The sequence below is a fragment of the Epinephelus lanceolatus genome, chromosome 5 (assembly GCF_041903045.1).
Source record: "Epinephelus lanceolatus isolate andai-2023 chromosome 5, ASM4190304v1, whole genome shotgun sequence".
NCBI lineage: Eukaryota > Metazoa > Chordata > Actinopteri > Perciformes > Serranidae > Epinephelus > Epinephelus lanceolatus.
Window position 1 is genome coordinate 2,283,747 of NC_135738.1, and position 20,268 is coordinate 2,304,014.

General features: G+C 41.2%; 1 protein-coding gene across 6 annotated transcripts in view; it reads right to left on the minus strand.

The window, feature by feature from the left end:
- Positions 1-20,268, minus strand: part of cadps2 (Ca++-dependent secretion activator 2) — a 348,398-nt gene that overhangs the window by 212,083 nt on the left and 116,047 nt on the right. For all 6 annotated transcript variants that reach the window (XM_033634619.2, XM_078167597.1, XM_033634622.2 and 3 more), the window contains exon 3: positions 13,421-13,753. In XM_033634619.2, the coding sequence (XP_033490510.2) occupies positions 13,421-13,753 (333 nt within the window). The remainder of the gene's footprint in view (positions 1-13,420; positions 13,754-20,268) is intronic.

Here is a 20,268-nt window from a genome sequence, read left to right on the forward strand (position 1 = left end):
AAACACACATTAAACACACATTAAACATGGCTTAATAGAGACAATTGCAAACAAAAGTACACAAATCAGCTTCACTATAACTCGCAGCATTCACAGACAAACACTTGACTTTTACTGAACACATTTTCCCCACAAATACAACATGCTAACGTTATTAGCACAAGTCTATGGCATTTTACATTGTATAAATTAGCCTAGTGACTGGCGGAGATTTCCTCTGCTCATATGAAGCCAGGATAAATCACACACAAGACTTAAAATGCTATTTTTGTGGAGGCTTTATTGTCTTCACAATTTATTGTTTCTTATCTGTGAAATAAATGTCTATAAAAGTTAGAGTAGTTACATTTCTGGAGAGGTGCATGTCAGGCTACAGTGTAGGGTACAGGGTAGATTCAACGCAGAGATATAAATCCCGCTTAAGAAGTCAGATGTTCAGTTTCTTATGGTAAGTACATTTTGTTTTAACGATTTTAAGCCTGTTTTAGGCAAGCAAAAATAGCATTAACATTCTCCCAGTTAACCTTAGCTGTAAATGCACCACACTAACCAAGCTAGCCACTAGAGTTAGGGTTATTGCCACCCTCTCATCCAAATATGGTCACTTCTGGCTCCGAAAATCCAAGATGGCAGCAGTCAAAAATGCCAAACTTGAGGCTTCAAAGCAGGAGTCCACAAAACACTGCGGCTACATCCATTATATAATACAGTCTATGGTTTCCAGAGGGATAACTGAAGTAATCTCTAATCATGAATACCAGCTCTGCTCTCTGTTCATGCTACATTGAGCGGTGGTTGTTCTTTCTCCTCCGTGTCCCCTGATCCTTCACACCACATAGCCACAAAACCATGCAACCTACAGTCCGGTGTTTTCTGTCTCCTCTGTTGAATTGTTTAAATTTGTTTAAAGGAGGGGATCTAGCAGAATTCCAGGGAAGGGTAACTATCTTAAAACAACATGTCCTTATTGACAACGAAAAAGTTTTTGGTCATTGCAATCATTCCTCATCGTCAAGAGATCCCTTTACTAATATGCTTCTGTCTTCGTTCAGAGATATGTTTAGTTTATCTGAAGGTGATCTGAGTTTTCAGTACTCTGACTTAGACAAAATCACTTGGGTTTGTTGGATCTTGTTTCCACGCTGAGCTGCAGTGGATAAAAACAAATGGAAGAAACTTTCAGTGCTCATACTCAATTAATTTGTAACCGTCAGACTGCAGACATGCCACACATTATTGGAGCTGTAATCATTAATTAGATCAGTAAACAAGTCTCAACACATCAAGCAACACTTACCAGTAACTCTGCCTCACAGCCCTGTCAGCCAATTGATTAAAAATATATCTGTTATATTTGACCGAGCAGAGTGTGGTTGAAATGTAACTTTATGTTGGTAGAAAGTGGTACATGTCAAAGTCTGACGGTCTCAGTGTGCTATTTGCCCAGTGAGCAGTCAGAGAAGGTTCAGTGTGACAGACTGAAGGATTCAACTGTGCTAATGCTGCAGTCAGTGGATATCATCCTGCCTGAAATAACCTGCCTTACAGTTTCAGAGCTGATCACAATGTGTTGCAGGTGTGCTGATTCTCACAAAACACAATAAGAGCCTCAAACTGTTCCACTGACCAGACTGACTCATGCACAATATGTCTGTATCTTATTGTATCAATGAATTTTTACTGAATAGCAGCACCACTAATGAAGTTTTGCTATTCTGTGATAAAACCACAGCTCTGATGCAGCCTGAACGCAATCACTGAAGCACACCGGCATGATTACCCTCCATGGTAATTCTGCCAAAAATACAGATAAATGGCTAAATGGCCTCTTCTCCACTCGACTGGTTCAGGGGGATTTGACTTAACTTACTTTCGGTGCCAGGTCCTTTTCTCTGTTTCATTTCATACTGTAGACAGTACCCCTCAGTGTATACAGGATTGTCAGCTGAACATCCCTGGGTCAAGTGAATAATGATAATATAAAAATTAGAGGCTACTATTGACAGCAGCTCAGCTATTTAAAAATGGCGAGTTTGCAAAGGATGTTCAGCTCCTTTCCTGGGGCTGGGTCGCAGAGGCAGCAGGCTTTGCAAGGAACTCCAGGCGTCCCTCTCCTCAACGACGCTTTCCAGCTCCTCCTGGAGGACCCCAGGGCGTCCCCAGGCCACATGAGATATGTAATCCCTCCAGTGTGTTCTGGGTCTGCCCTAGTGCCGCCTACCAGTTGGATGAAAACCTTTGACAAGAGGCTCCCAGGAGGATCCTGATTGGATGTCAGAACCACCTCAACTGGCCCCTTTCAACACAAAGGAGCAGCGGCTCTACTGTGAGCTCCTCACCCTATCTCTGAGGCTAAACCCAACCACCCTACAGTGGAAACTTATATCTGCCCACTGTATCCACCATGGCTGTATAAAGAGAAGTGGATACAGCGTTGGAGACAGGACTCATTCCGATGAAAGCTGCTCATTGGCGCATGAGGCCAAAAATAGACAACTGCTGCTTATAAAATTACCCAGATGATTGGCATTGCTTCCAAATAAAAGAACCCAAAGAGCAGGCACACAAGAGACTTCCACCACCCAAGCCGGCTAATTAGAGCCAGCTGTAGCCCCGGTTTTAACAGATCTGAGGGAAAACTGCATTTTCCTTCTCTGCACCATGGACATGGAACAATCCTCGAAAAGATCTAAAATAAAAAATGCATCAATGAATTTAAGGGCATCATAAAGACTGTGGGGACAGAGACATGCGCTTGTTTTTCTTGAGAGGCCACTGTGTTTGAACAGTTGTTGTGTTATTGTAGATTTTTATATTATATGTTTGCTGCTTTTCAAATTTATTTTTGATTGGCTGCTACCTCAGTCAGGTCTCTCTTGTCAAAGAGATTTTCGATCTAAACAGGACTTCCTGGTTGAATAAAGGCTCATTTAAAAAACAAAAAAACTTCCAAAAAACCCTTCAGTTTTAGTGCTCCGCAAACTTGAATGGGGATAAATTGATTTAATCTCACGGCTCTGCTAGACTTTCCAAATGTTGTATCCACTGATGTACCTCTCTTTCCCAATGCATGTCCATAGGAAAAAGTATTTTGGGGCCCAATGGCATCATGTGACGGGCTTGAAAGCTGCAGTTCCACTGTGAAATCTCATTCACAATCTTATTCTATCGGTCACTAACCAAAGCTCATTACCGTAGGTGTGCATCAGAACTTAGGTGGACCAGTAAATTGAGAGCTTTGTCTTCAGGTCCATCTCCCTCTTCACTACAATGGCCCAGCGTAAAGCTCACATCACTGCTGACACTGCGCCAAACGGCCTGTCCGTCTCCTGCTCCGTTTTACCCTCACATGTGACCAAGACCTGAAATACTTGAACTCCTTCACTCAGGGTGGAATCTCTATCCCAACCCAGAGGGGGCAATTCACAGGTTTCTGATAGAGAACCATGGCCACAGACTTGGAGGTGCTGACACTGATCCCAATCGCTTCACATTTGGCTGCAAACCGTCCCAGTGCAGCAGTGTTGAGTCTCTCTGACCAATCAGTGCTCTGCAGTGTTTTAACTCCACCTTCTAGTTATAGGCGTAGCTCGCTTGAAACTTCAACCAAGGTGGTGCCAAAAAAAGTACCAGATACTATCCACAACTTCTGATGGAAAACCAAAAAGAGTCAAGTTGAGTAGAGCCGTGCAATGGAAAAGCAGCAATTGTCTGCTGTTTGGTGCCTGCTGCTGTTTGAACCAAACAGTAAATGTCATTCAAATAAGATTACAGGTTTCAGGACATTAGAAAGTCCGGGGTGTGGTGAAGAGTTTTTGGAGGCAGCCCATCACACCGTGATTATGATGAAACCCTGGAAACACAAGTGAAACTTTAACATGATTGGCTCCTGTTTCTTTTAGTGTCCCCCCTCTCTTCTCCCCCTTTGGTCTTTCTTCTTCTTCTTCTTCTTCTGTTCTGGCCTCTAATGAAGCAGGACGATAATAGAATCTGTCCTAGCAACAGACACTTTCTCGTTGTTCTACAGGCGAGGATGATGTCTCAATGGGCCATAAAGCAATCTGTAAATGGAAGCTATTTATGTCCACAGCCGGTTACAGCGAAAGGAAACAATCAGCGGAGGATTACTGACGCACCGTTTCTTCTATAGGGTGGTATTCAGAGACTGCGAACACTCCTGGACACGTATTTAAAGTCTGTTCACCCAAATGAACAAAGAAAAGAACAGATTTTCTCTCTTCCCTCCAGTGGTATGTCACTGAAAGGACAGCTTTGGTTTGCTTTGTCCATTTTTTGAGGCATCTGTCTCGATAAGGAACAAGCCTGCCCGTTTGGCGTTGAGCTGCTCCTTCCCACCTCCAAGGAAAGTCAAAGCCCATATCCCTCCTCTGCCTCTGGATGACTGGCTGCACCATAACGTCTCCACTGCCTCGGCACAACAGCGGAGGAATGAACCCCAAACTGAAGTCAGCACAGCAGGGTCTCTGCCCAGCTTCCACCACAGGCTGACACCCACCTTTTTCCAAACAACCACATGCCACGCTGCCACTTATCAGCTTCAAAGAGTAATAAAACAGTACAAAAGACTTTTACTGTAGCACTAAGTATGCTTTTAGTTGATTTGGAGGAATGCACTTCCAAATATTTATAACTTCTAGCTCTTACATATGAAGTCTGGATGCATATACTCTAAGTTTATTTGGACTTTTTTACTTCCTGACGCAGTTTGTGGCACTCAGCCCCAACTCTGCTGCTGCTACTAAAGATGTTAATGTTTTACTATTCAAACAAATGCTTTGTATTTTCTAAAACAGCTGGACACTGAAGGTTTGATCAAACGTATCAAATGACATTAGGGCTGCAAATGCAATAAGCAATGATGATGTTGAATACTGCACTAACGCTATAACTTGTCATAAATAAACAGATATTCAAGTGTACTCAGCTCTTGATTCGACCTGCAGAGCACCAGTGCTTATGCCACATCATCTCTCCTGTTTTCAAAGTATTAACAGATGGCTGACGTGCTCGGTTTTTGAGGCACCGATTCCTCTTTGGCATTTGCACTTTCATCTGCACTCCTCTTGTCACACTTTCATCCTTCAATCATACAGAGCTTTACGGCAGCACTGGACCAATACCCTTGTGTATTCAGCTTTTCTAAATGCAGGAAAACCCATTAAAAATAGGCCATAGAGTGCTTTCCCTTTGCCAGTGGACCGCAGACAAGTATGCCTTTCTGTTTTCTTTTGTTTGTTGAAAACAGGTTAATAAACATTAGAAAGCAGCATGGACCCACAGTTTGGATCCACATTCAATTCATAGGAAGACAGATGGTTTTACATTACTGCAGCAAAGGGGCTATAATTAGTACTCAGGTATGGTATTTCCATCGCTGTCGATCAGAGCTGATTGGAGCTGGAGCCGATAAATACACATGACGACTGCAGAGGTTTTTGACCCGAGTGAATGCCAACTGTACCTTACCCTCAGCATACAGACCAAGGTTGCAGTCTACCAAGCTATCTGTGTCTCCACCCTACTCTATGGCTGTTAAGTGTATGGGGTCAGATCAGTGTCATTAGGGTCCGGGCAGCTAAGCTGCCAGGACACTATTGTAATCCTAGTTATTCTTCTCCTTCTTTCTTCTTCCGAGGAAATCATACTTCCCATGTGTGAAAACTCACCAAACTTTGGACAAAGGTCCAGTCTCATGCCAGATATCCTCAGCTGTAAACTCAAGCCAATAGTCCTGATGGTGGCGCTACAGCAAGCGTCTAAAGTTCAAAACTTTGAAAATTCATAACAAATCAACCATACGTGCTACAACTTCACAACTTTCATCAAACTGTAGCCCCAATACTGAAGAAACTTTGGTACATTTAAACCTATTAAAAATTATGAAGTCCATCACTCTGTTTTTTTCCAAAAACTGTAAAACTTCTTAAACCTATCTCCTCCCACAATTTTTGCTCAACTGACACCAGACTTGCTACAGAGCATCTTCAGACTGTCCTACACAAACTATGTTTCTCAGATTTTTGATTTATCAAAAATTGAGCCTACAGTGCATCAAAATGTTTGACTGTAAACAGTACTGTAAACATATACATGCAAATTCTTGCTAAATAAATCTTCAATGTTCATGAAAAAAATGATAAAATTCTAGAGTCATGGTAGATGATGTGTGGCAAATTTCAGAACTTTATCTCAAAAACTGAATTTTTGACAGCATTTTGAATTTTGCTCTAATGTGAACAATTGGAGTCAATGTAAAAACTTATGGAGCAAATCAATCACTGTTACAAACAAATTACCAACATCTCCATGCTGTCTAGATGCAATATGTGTATTTTCAGATTTTTGTCTTAATAACTGAATTTTTTACAGTGGTTTCTGCCTTTCCATGCACAGATGGCTGCTTTCCTACACAACAGTGAATGGCTTACTCAGTTTGTGAAGCCACTGTTGAGTTGCTACTTGCCAATTAGCTCAGAGCAGTAGATGACCGTCTTAGGTTCCAGAAGTTGTGGATTCGAGCCTCAACTGGTGCACAATCCACATTGTAATGTAATCATCTTCTTGTGCTCCAGCTTATTGCTTAAAATTGCCTGAGTGTGACTGATCACTGTGCAGCATCTTCAAGTCTTTTTTTCTGTTAGAAAATCTGCCTTCTCATGCTTGAAAATAAACCAAACTTTGCACAAAGATCCAGTGTCAATGCTTCAGTGTGAAACCATCTGAAGCTTCTCACTTTGCACATAGCTCAACTAGTTAAACATCAGTTTTTCACTTATGAAGCTAATCAATCACTGTTAAAATAAATTCCATGCATGGACGGCTGCTAAACCTGCACGTCTGGCTTAGTCAATTTGTGAAGCTACACATGAATTGTCACTGACTAATTAGCTCAGTGAGACAGAAATTGATTCTTAGTCTCAGAGGCTGTGAGTTCAAGCCTCAGCTGATGCAAAAGGCAGATTGTGTTGCTAAATTCCTAAATGTCTTACAATTGTTCTGCTTGTTGCTCAGAATTGCCTAAAAATGCCCGGACCTGACCCATTGCTGCGCAGCAGCTATAATTTTATTTTTATTTTTATTTATCCTTTATTTAACCAGGTAAAACTCATTGAGATTTAAAAACCTCTTTTACAAGAGCGACCTGGCTAAGAAAGCAGTGCACAAACAACACCACATAGAATTATACAAACAGCATAAAAATGTACAAATTACAGATTACATAAGGCAAACGCAAGAGCCGAAATATCCCTTTTCTCGATCCTTTAAAACTGATCTGAATTCCCCCAGGCCAATAAGTTCAGTCAGTAATGAATGAACTCACGCAGGGTTTTTCACGAATGCACATGCTCTGGTTTGCAGTTGTATTTCGGACTCACTAATGCACACAATCTGTTTCGCAAATATTATTTTAAGGCACACTTGTAATATAAATTCACAGATCATGCGAATCGCTGAATGTGCATTTACAAACTGCTTCTCATTTGTAAACCTGTCTACATTTGTGAGAGAAACCTGTGTGGTGAATTTTTGAGATTCCCCTGATGTTGCAGGTCAACGAACATCACCATTGGCTGATAAATCTGTCAATCAAATTTATGATTCTTGACGGATTCATCAGTTAATCAGGTGTGTTCGCTTTCAGCCAATCACGGTGGAAGACAATATATCAGGCCAACAGTAAAGAAATATTAGCTGGTGGAGAAAGTGGAACATCTAGTATTAGCCAGTATCAGTTACAGGACGATCCAGACTGAGGTCACTGATCCTGTCTCTGAGGCCAAACACTTAGACGTTGTGATAACTAGCTTTGTTTTGAGCCTGTTTTAAGGTTCTGCAGCAGACACAGATGAATTCATGTGAGGTTTTAATTGCTGTTATGATTTTATTTTATTCAATCTTTTCTTCACGCTCCTGACCTTCTTTTAGACGGCCACTATAGGATGATCAAAACGCAGACATGGTGCTTCAGCTTCTTTCAGCCATTAAAGGGCTCTTAATATTATAATGAGACATATACACTTGTTCTTTATCTTAGCAGGAGCTGCACTTTATTTCCCGCTATATATGCACTTAGTCTTTATCTTTATCGTAACATCTCTGTCTTTGACTTGATTGGCCGGTCTTTATTTCTAGTAGGTATATTTAATTTTTAATACTTTCATGTCTTTATTTGCTTTTTACAAATATATTATGAACTGTTTTTAAGCCCTAAACTGTAGACTGCTGCTGCTTATTGCCATCGATGTATGTCTATGTCCTGTGTGTCCAACGCCTGCCGGCTAACCAAATTTCCTTCTAGATATTAATGAAGTTGAACTTTTCCCTCACACACACACACACACACACACACACACACACACAGAGGAAGGAAAAATATTAAAAGCCAGGCTATAAAACACTACTGACACAAACACCTGTAAGATGACACGTCAATGAACTGAACAAACATCCAGCTGAAGAATCTGTTTTTTTTATTCTCCTGTCAAACTGCCGACTGAAAAATGTTGTGAATTCATTTTCGCGGCAGCCTGTGAACTTTAATTTGACCTTTAAGTTTCGGCAGACGGAAGATGACTGAGGTCCTGCAGGTCAGGAGACAGACTGTGAGGGACTCAACAAGTCCTGCACCAATCAGGCCTGAAGACTGAACACACGGGCTGAATGGTGGGAATATTTATCAGAGGTCAGAGGTCAGCAGGTCTCCTGCAGCTGGTCTGAGAGACTCTGTGTTTGTATCACAACACATTCTACAGTAACATTAATATTGACTCTACTGATCAACAAATACTTTCCAAACACTGTCCATATATTCATGTTGTTCTTTCACAGCTGCACGAATCTGCTGTAATTTTATTGTTCTCTCCTTAACTAATCCACCTTTCAAAGTAATTAAATTTAGGTTTAAATCTGTAGTTTACAGTCTGATCAAGACAGATATTTAATGTGCACAGTTTCACAGCCCAAACCTCCCCCAGTCACATCCTGCTACACACGAAAAAGACAGTGTTTGCCTAAAATGGTTCATTTAAAACATTTGCTTCAGTCATGTGTCCCCACAGAGACTTGAACCTGCAGCTGGTTACCTAGCAACAAGACGCAGACAAGACCCAGACATCAGATTCCCACTGAGACAACATGAAGGAACTGGAATCATGCAGACGAGTCTAACCTGCAAACAGCTGCCACATTTCTCATTATGATTTCATTATTAGCATTATCATATTACTGATAGTGTTATTAAGCTGGGGGCGGCAAGTCCCTGTTCAAGTCCCCATCCGGACCAAAAATATGGAGCGTGGACTGGTAGCTGTAGAGGTGCCAGTTCACCTCCTGGGCACTGCCGAGGTGCCCCTGAGCAAGGCACCGAACCCCCCAACCGCTCAGAGCGCCTGTCATGGACAGCCCACTCTGACATCTCTCCACTTAGTGCATGTATAGGTCCTGTTTGTGCATGTGTGTGTTTGGACCTGTGTGTAATTGACAACAGAGTGAAAAATTGAATTTCCCCTCAGGGATTAATAAAGTATATAAAAAAATTAAATTAAAAAATTAAATTAAATTAAGCTCACAGGTTTTCTGTAATTTTAACATTCCAGTTAGAATCTGTCCGTCTTGTAGATTGATCAATTGATTTTACTCAAAAGGATAAAGTACAGTACACAACAGAGCTGGGTCGATTTCTGGTTTTGCCAGTCCAGTCTGGTGTTTGAATTTAAACTGGTTTGATCTGATGCAAACTGGCTGAATCCCATTTGTCATTATGATACTTTCATTAAAAGTAGCCTAGATCGTCGACCTGTGCTGAAGGCGTTACCGAGCTAACTCCAACTCATAAAGCATTTGTGATAAGCAATATGATAATGTGATTAACATATATATTACGTTTAGAAACAGACTTAGGGAGCCACCAGAGTCCAACAGGCCATGTGCAGTTTACACTGTGTCCTAACCGGATGTGATGTGAGCGACGCGGCGCGCTGTTTTGGGCTGAACCTTTGTTGGACCCTTGTTGTATTTTTATTCTATTGCTTACATTGGTAAGGCAGCAATGGACGAGGAACGGCTGATTCATGAAGATTCAATGATGAATTATCTGCAGGATACCTCTTATTGCACTACAAAAACCTAAATAGGTTGGCAGCTGGCTGGAGGGAGATCGTCAGGACGATGAACATTTCTTGTAAGAACTGTTTGAGATGCTAGTGTGTTTTACAAAGTGGAGATATCTCTAAGTTACTATAAAAAACTCATCCATCTTTTCAGTGGTTACTCTGAGACCACGGCTGCTGGGTGAAGTGGTTTGTTTACATAACGTGACAGAGTTCCATATTTAAAGGATTCAGTGTGGAAAGAGGGCATCTGATGTAGCGTGATGTGACTTGACACTGTGGCGCTCACATTCAGTTATGACAGAGCGTTACTGCCGAGCTGAGCCCAGGCCAGCAACATGAGGAAGGTCAAATTTCAGTAGAGGTGGGAGGAAGGACAAGTGATGCATGTTGTTTGTTTGATAGACACTTTATGTGTTTTTTGAGATGATGAGAGGAGACATGACAGTTGGCCTCTGAAGGTAACTGAAACTGCACTAATATGGCAACATTTTAGATTTGAAGCCAATGAAAGGTGTCCTGACTGGCTGCAGGTGGGGCAGTGCGCCATTTATAGCTGAACTTTAAACGGACACCCTGCTTCTGTTTATTCCTGTCGCTCTCGTCAGTTTTAGGTGTGAGAAAGAATAGTATCAGTGACACTGTTAACACTGTGCTACATTACAGAGAAATACAAAACCGTACTAATGAACCTTCATTAAAGGGAAATTTGGGTTTATTTCAACCTGTCTCCTATCGTCCTAAATTTGTTTCAAGCGACTAGTGACATAAAAATAATAGTTAGCATGTTAGCCGTTAGCCTAGATACAGCCGGGGCGCATAGTAGCGTCAGACCTGTTAAAACGTAAGTGAACAGGCATCCTTTCAAGTGCAAAGTTAGTCCACTAAACAAGCTTTTTCTCCACAAAGACCGCCTCATATCGTTAGGATAAATGTCAGAGAACATATAGAAAACGACATGTAAACGTGTTGTCTTACCTTACCGGTGTGCTGCCATGTTTGTTTACCATCTAACTCTGCTTTCCAAAGCGCGGCCGAAATATATCTGGCGAGCTCTAGATAAAGCCCAGCTGGATGCTACTCCAGGTGGAGGTGTCTCGTCCTCGGTCACATCCAGACCTTGAAAATAAGGCTGCAACCGGTCCCATTCCTTGCAGCAGAGGCATTCCTCTTCTGTGGGCACTGGGGCACAGCATTCACAGGTACACCACCAATCTCCAGAGCTACGCAGCCTTGCAGCAGCCATTCCTCCTCTCTCGTCCTCTACCTGTTGCGCCTCTCTCTCTCTCCTCCTCCGTTCTTCAATTTCACGAAGCTCTTCGTCAGTGTATTCTGGCTCAAATAAATAAGGGCGGCCATCAAACTCTGCAAAATCAAATTCCTCCTTCACAAAGTCAAAGTCTGGCAAAAAGTCAGCCATTATTCTATAAATCTTTCATAAAATAAATGAATGAACCTTTCAAGCTACTGTCCGGTTCTGCCTTCCAGCTGTTGCTGCTTGTTCTCGCGAGATTTCAGGCACGGTATGAGATTGCTGCTTGTTCTCGCTAAATGGTAAACAACAAACATGGCAGCACAGCGGTAAGGTAAGACAACACGTTTACATGTCGTTTTCTATATGTTCTCTGACATTTATCCTAACGATATGAGGCGGTCTTTGTGGAAAAAAAGCTTGTTTAGTGGACTAACTTTGCACTTGAAGGTTGCCCATTCACTTACGTTTTAACAGGTCTGACGCTACTATGTGCCCCGGCTGTATCTAGGCTAACGGCTAACATGCTAACTATTATTTCTATGTCACTAGTGACTTGAAACAAATTTAGGACGATAGGAGACAGGTTGAAATAAAGCGAAATTTCCCTTTAATATAGGCCTATATTTTATCTCCAAGTGCACGTCACACACTGAGCGAGCCGCCTGTTAATGACGCTGTGGGCTAATGGGCATGTAGCTACTTCCATGTTTCACATGATACGTCATGTTTGTAGTCGACCAATGAAGATGAGTTTACATATCACCTTGGGTTCGTCCTTCACCTTCTCAAAATGATCCCACACTTTGGATTTCCTGCCCGACATGTTATTAACTAGCCTGTGGAATAACCGCAGGTACCAGCCCTGGAAATTAACCTGACTCCTGTCTGACTGCTGAGCGTGGACACTTCCTGTGGCTCTCCTTTCACATTAAAGTCACACATGCTCCAGTCATATAGGCTTGGATTCACTGTGACAAGGTGCAGCTCCTGATAGAGTTTTAAGTTTGTTTATTGTTTCTTTTTTTTCTGCTACTAAGCGACCAATGAAATCTTGCCAACTAATAATAATAATGTTTGGTGGACTATCAGGGGGCGGCCCTATGTGCTGCTATTAGGGTGTTATCATTATTAACTTAGTGTGGTGTGATGGTTGTTTAAAAAGCTGAAAGATCCCAACCAGCATGTTGTAAGACATAAAAAAATCATTTTCATTTTGTTGTTTGTAATCTGTCATTGTGTCTTTGGGGTACCACTGTTCAGTCTTGTTGTCTACTTACTTTAAGTTGATTGCAGTTGTGTGTAGCTCTATTGCCCAAGCAGAGTCTTCCCTTGGGGACATTTTGGGTACATCTTATCTTGTGATACTAATTTGTGTCTCACATATTTTTTCCTCAGAGGCAGAAGAAGGATTATAACTCAGATCATTTTTCATTTATTGTCCTGTCTTCCTGCATAGCTTCTTCTGACTCACTGTAAACCTAAAAACTTGTGTTCAGGGTGAGTTCAGTCCCACTACACGCCACTTTCTTCCTCATTTTACAATCTTCATCTTCAGTCCAAGTGCATGTCAGTGCTCCTACTGTACATGGATACACTGGATGGTGCTCACTGTGTAGATCCACTGACCATCTAATTACTGAGCAGCAGTGTGCTGAGACACTGAGACCTTCATGATGTTCTGCAGAGTCTGCTGCTAATGAGGCTGCTTGCCCGTCAAAATTCACCTCATGATCCGAGTTAAATTCATTTTTAATCAGAGTTGTAAAAGTACAAGAAATGTCAGGTCTAATAAGGAGGCAGAGGGTCTGAAGGTCAACAAGGTGCAAAAGAAAAGGAGGACAAAATAAACGTACTGATTTTATATTTGTTGAGAAGTTTTTTTTCTTCATATGTTTTAAGACAGTCAAAGTTTCCCTTCAGCGGTATCTAGTGGACATTTGAGGAACTACAGCAGCATTCTTCATCATTAAGCCCTGGAGTTAGTCGCTCTACACGTGAGTATTCAGTGTGTAAATGTTTCCCTCTGGTGGCTCACCTGGCAGGCGTTGTACAGCAGCTGGTGCTCGAACTTGCGGATGCCGAGGATCTGCTGGAACATCTCGTACAGCTGCTCTTTGCTGAGGATGAGCTCTGACACAGCGCTGAGGTGCGCCCGCTGTGGCTGACGACGCATGTCCTCGTCCCCCCTGTAGATGGCATCGTACTTGGCGATCCAGGAGCTCAGCACCGTCTCTTTGCTCAGGCCGTCGATCTCCGGGAGGCTGCGGACGCGCCGCTCGATGTTCTTCTTGAAGACCTCGCGGAAGTCGTTGGCCGAGCAGCTGCCGCTCTGAACCATCCGGGACACGCGCTCGCTCTTCAGGAAGCCCTGCCAAGAAGAGAGATGCAGAACAATAAACACTTCAGAATGACAACACAAATGTTAGTGATTTGTTTCGCCTATATTTACTCTGGGTCGACCAGGACACCAGACAGATCTTCCCAACACTTCCAGCAACTAGTTTGATGATTGCTAAAATAATTTAATTTTTTTCTGAGGGGAAAAAAAATCCAAATTCTCTGATTCTAGCTTGTGAAAATTTTCCAGTGTCTTTCCTCCTCTCTAGTGAACTGAATACATTTGGGTTGTTGACAAAAAGACATTTGAAGAAGTCATCTTGGGCTTTAAGAAACACTGATCATCACCATTCTCCATTTTCTGACATTTTATGGACCAAGTAACTCATAGATTGATCCAGAAAACATATTTTCTGAGACGGTTATTGGACCGTGAAAATCTCATACTGTTGCAACCCTGAATCCGTATCCCTATAAATTACAACTTGTGCTGCTATAATGCTGTGTGAATTATTTACCCCCAAAATCAAAAGTGTCTTCAGTTATTTTTAGGACGTCCTCCCTGATCAAACAGTGAGAGCCTCCTCTTTAGATGTTTTATGAATACATCCTAAACCTGAGACGGGATGGAGCTCAACTCAAAAGGAATATAAGTTACTATCAAGTTCCAAACCCCGACTGGCTTTATGCTTAATTTACACACTGCTATAACGGAAACAGTGGCTTCCAATTCCTTTTATTTAGATTTGAGCACTTCTAGGAAAAATACTCAAAGATAGAAACTCTTAAGAAATTAATGGATAAATGCCATTTTTCCTCCCTCTGTTCAAACATGTGAGACTTCAATTATAAAAACACTCAGCTGTCAAAATGTCCTGTCCTCCGCCATACACTGACTCAGAGGGTCTAATGTTAAACACTCAGGTTCATTCACATTGGTGACTTCCGGCAGAAGGTCCTTATCCAGAGCGACACTCACTGAGTCTGACAGAAGAATAAGTGGCTCAGACTGAAGCAGCGGCAGCAGCTCAGTGTGACATTAAACAGTCTCTCAGCTGGCTGCTTCACCTCCTCCTGTTAGTCGCTCTGAGACTGTGAGCAGCACAACATCAGTGAGAAAATGATTCATCTAATGGAGGCCAAGAGCTCAGAGAGCAGCAGCTGAGGACAGTCTGAAGAGACAAACATGTACCAACATCAAACTACGCTAAAACATTAAGGTTTGGAAAACATTTCACATCTTCAGCCTCTTTCCTCCACTGATGTGCACAAATCCATGTCCTTGGTGTTTTTGATTCGATCAACCCAAACTCTGCTGTGCTTGGCAAACGTCAAACTTCAAAATCTACGATTTTCTTTATATAACGTTAAAAACAAACAAAAACAGATTCTGCTAAACTTTGTTAAAGTTATGTTATGTATCACCAGGTTTTACTTTCTGAGATCTGCCCAGCTGAAACCAATCAGTATTTCAAAAATACAAATAACCTATTATTTTTTTATGCAAATATGAATTTATCCAACACGTAAAATGTCTTATGAAGATCCTTAAAGGTACACTATTAAAGGTATACTAGGGATACTATAGGTAACTACGAAGAGAGAGTAAATGCACGTTTTATACCAACTCACACCACACAAAATAAAGTAAATAAAGAGAGATGTACACATCAGCATAGGCCAATTTTCACCTTGTTGACTGCCGTCTGCCTATCAGCAAATAAGATGACATTCACCGATGGCAGTAGCCCATGGTTTTCCTGTTGTGTCACATTAATTTTATGCAGGATAAAAAGCGGGGCTTGAGACTAACGGCATTCTGTTGTCCCGCATACAAGAGAAAACTTGTTTGGCATGAACAGAAATCTCTCTGCATTGTGAACAACATATCTGTGTTAAAATCTGCAGGAGAGCTAGTTAACGTTAGCTGTTAGCAGCTGCTGGCCAGAACTAACAGCTGACGGAGGTGGCATTGAGTTATATTATGATGCATTCAAGTTCTATTCAGTGAAGAGGAGTATTGGGCGAAGGTAAATTAGAACATTGTCATGATGTGTTCAAATGTGATTTGCAAAAATGTATTTTTTTGGTGAGAAACTTGAATAAATCAGCTGATTTAAGGAGACATTTGTTGATGTTTTCACAGCAATATAAAACAGATATTAGAGAGGAATAATACGATATGATATACATAATAAAAACACTTTTAAAACAGTTATTTTTCTTAAAAATGTTTTCATGCAAAAGAAGGTTATCTTAAAGGTTGTTTCATAAATGTGAATGATTGAGTTTTTCCCTAATAAATGTTTCTTTGTTTCCCTGGGGAAAAGGGGGAATACATAAATAAAACAAAATAAACAACAATCTGTATCAATATTGTTCAAATTGTTATTTTAATTATTCAACCGGGCTATCAGCTCAGAGTTTCACAATTGTTGCATTAATAAGAGTAAACAAACTAAGAGAAAACAAATAAAGAGTTTTATCAACTACAGAAAAACAAAAAAGATCCAATTATAAGGCGCTGAGGAGATCAATCCTCTCACATCACATCAGTCTATTAAAACATTTTTTCCTCTCGCAGTGACTGGAGCAAAAAAAAAAAAAACAATAATCGTGTAATAATAATTTGTCAAACAGTCTGTCACCAATAGATAGGAGGTTTTACTTCTTAAAAAAATTCCTTTGTCGACTTTCAGCCAAAATGTCCTGTGAAACTTTTTGGAGCAAAACACTGAACCCTTAACTGTGGTTCACTCAGGGTAAATTCTTCAGGATCAGAGAGTTAAATACATAATGTGTAAAATGGGGAAGTTATTAAAAGAATAAAACTGTACTCAAGTTATGACCCTGTAAAAACCATGTAGCAGTCAAACACTCCTGGGAGCCATGTGCAGGTACAAGTCATGAAAGTGAAACGACCCGGCCAGACCCTCATGCAATCATTGTGGATTTATGAAGCCCGGTGGGATGAAAACACAGGTTATAATGTGGCCTTCAGCGTGCAGAGATTTTCTGTGATTATACATAATGAATAAGTTCTCCAGGGGTAAAACCACTGACAGAGTCTGCAGACATAAACAGATCAGTGAAGAAGCAAAGAGAATGTTATCAGACATCTCATTTATTCTATGTTAGTGCTCAGAAATGAGTTATTAATCTATGATTAAATTATAATAATGCAATAATCTTTATTAAAGGAAGATAAAAATGCTAATAAAAGCTGTTTATGTATATTTCTTTAATTTTTCAAAGTCAAATGAACTTTTTTAATCTAAGTGCAGCTGCAGTAATCATTTAATAAATGATGTGTTCCTTAATTTTTTATTATTAACAACAGTTCATCTGAAGAAACTAAAACCAACAATAAACTCATCTACCAACATGTATTGTGGATGTTGCACTGACTGATGACAACTGTTGTTTATTACAAAATAAAAAGTGAGTCTGAGAGCAGCTCTGTGTCGCGCTGACACGTCCCATTTAGATGAGACAAACGACAGCAACCAGCAGCTGACCTGAGTGCTGATAAACAACCTAAATAATCAAACTATAGTTTGTTTCAAAGGCAGAGTGGTGATAAACAAGTGAAACAACAAATACTTACACCAATCAGACAAAACATTCAAACCACTGACAGGTGAAGTGAATAACTTTGATTATTTTGTTCCAGTGCATTGTTCTGCTGGGAAACCTTTGCTTCTGGCATTCATGTGGATACCACCTGACATGTTCCACCCTGTTGCAGACCAAGTACCCCCCCTCACGGCAACAGTGCTCCCCAATGGCAGTGGCCCCCCAGCAGGATAATGCACCATGCCACACTGCAAACATGGCTCAGGAATGGCCCAAAAAAGACCTCAAAGTGTCAACCTGGCCTCCAAACTGAATGAGCATCTGTGGCATGTGCCATCAACCCACCTCACAACCCACTGGACTAAATGGGTCTGGTGCCAGACACTGCAGGACACTCCCAGAGATCCTGTGTCCGAGCCAAGTCTGATCCAAGGAGCCCCACCTTGGATTAGGGGTACATCTGGGGCACCGGCACATCACAAGCAAAGCAGATTGGGACCTGGGAAACTTAGAAGCCAGGTCGACACCTTGAGCTTTTTGTCACGCTCCACAGGCCATTTTGAAACAGTTTCTGTAGTGTGGCATGCTGCTTTTATCTGATGGGGGGCCACTGCCGTTGGGGAGTACTGTTGCCATGAGGTGGGGTTGACTGATCGGTGTACACTCTTGCATTCCCTTGGTGATATAGACAGACAATGGGCTATGTATATTGAGACTGGAGTTACATCCAAATAACTTAAGAAGTATTTCACTGCTGGAAAAATGGTCTTTCAATAACACAGTAGAAAGACACAAATACTTTTGAAATTGGTGCAACAGAACCAGAGAAAACAGAGAAAAAGGACACTTTAGCTCAAGAGAGAGAAAACCTACAACTACCAGAATGCACTGTGCTACACAGGACCAAAAAACGCTCCCGCTGGTGGGTGATGTCATGTGAACATGTTCATTTGAAACAATGGCAGCCGGCTGGTAACAAATGATCTCATATCACAGTTAAACAGTAAAACATGTTTCTGAAAACATTTTCGCCAGCTCAACAGCAGAAGCTTGGTTTGTATTTGATCAGCGCTGCCTAGTGTCACAGTTTGACCTCCGTTTTTTCCGCCTTCATTATCACTGTTCAGGAAACAGTATGCCGCCCACTTCCTGTTCACAAACTGTCACTATTACAGCTAAACACGGCACTTCAATATGTTTCTAAAACACTGTAGGCGAGACACAGTTTGACGCACACTGACTAGTTTTGCTGCTTGATCAGATTTCGGTCTGAGTTTGAGAGAGAGGGGCGGATCTGTCTCTTGGGAAGAACTACAGCCAGAAGTACAGGCTGTAATTTGAGCAATTACATACTACCCACACTGTTTTGACACAAAGCTGGTTGAAAATCAGCCAAGTGTCCTTTTAAAGGTCCAGTGTGTAGCATTTAGGGGGAAATATTGGCAGAATGGAATTTAATATAATAAGTATGTTTCCTTTGGGGTAAAATCACATGAAAATAAGAATTACAGGGAGCGGGTCCGCCATGTTGCTCGGACATGTTTCTACAGTAGCCCAGAGCAGACAAACCAAACGCTGGCTCCAGATAGATCTATTTGTGTTTTTATGTCAGCCACTGTAGTTAAAACCCCACCTGTGACATGCAGTGTCTGAACAATTGTGATTAGTAACTTGAAACTGCTTCATTCACTACTGGTTTAAAATCATCTGGTCTGTTTGTTTTGGAGAGGAGGAGACCTCTGTGGAGGATTTGGCTCCTGGTGAAAACCTCCTGAACAATGAACACTGACAGAATTCTAACCAGGAGAAGTTTCAGCTGGTTGCAATCTACAGTCCTCGCTGCTAGACGCTATCAAATTTCCCTAAATCTCACACACTGTTCCTTAAACTGATTATTTCACCTTGTCTCTGAACAGGACGCTACTCCTGCGTAGTCCCATGCACACACAAAGGTCCTGAAGGCTTCCCAGAGTTGCCTCTACCATTATATTGACCCCAACTATTGGACCCCATGTTTCATCTGACCACCAGGGAATTACTGATTTCATTAACTTGTAATGAATTTAAAATGATTATATAGATATCAGGAAATAAACTTGATATTGATTTAAGGTCAAATACATCGTCCCTGTATCATGTGTAGTTTAAGTACTGTGTTTCTGAATGTTGTGGTGTTATTTCTCTTAGACTGATGATCTCTTTATGGGATATCTGTCAAAGACTGCATCTCATTTTCTTCAGCTGAAGCAAAGCTGCAGCAAGACGCACTTTCAAGAACCCTGTAGTGTCTGATAAAAAGCTAAAGCAGTGAAAAATATTTAATCTTTGAAAGAGACAAACACCATCAAGCTGGTGGCCGAGGCGATGCAGAGCAACGCAAATGCTGGACTATTGTACGTTTCCACAAACCACAGATTTTAAATTTATACATTATTATGTAGCAGATAATGATGAAACTTTATGTTTTAATATATGCTTATGTTTAGACACAAACACCACCTGGTTATGGTTATGAAAAGATCTTGTTTTGCCTTAAAATACCCAGCTTTGGTGCCACAATCACGGGAAGAAATGCTGCGATGTCTCACTACAGAACACCTGCTTTTATTATGTGTTGGTCTTGGACAGCAGTCTGCAGCTGGGCCGCTGTCTCTGTTGCCCCATCCACCCTGCTGTGCACCTCCTGAAGACAATCCCAGGTCATATACAAGCAATCAGAATTACATCAAATTAGAAACCTTGATATGATATGTATGAGACATACAAATATAATGTGTCTGTGGTTTGCAGGAACCTACAATGCCAATGTTTTCTCCTGGCGACTGGGCTGTGCAGAGACATCAGACGCTGCCTTAAAGTGACTCCTTTAATTTACTGTAATTACTTTTCTTAATGTTTATCTGACTTCTTGAAACATACTTTGCATTACAAAGCAATATCAATTTTTTATATTTTATATTTTATTTTTGA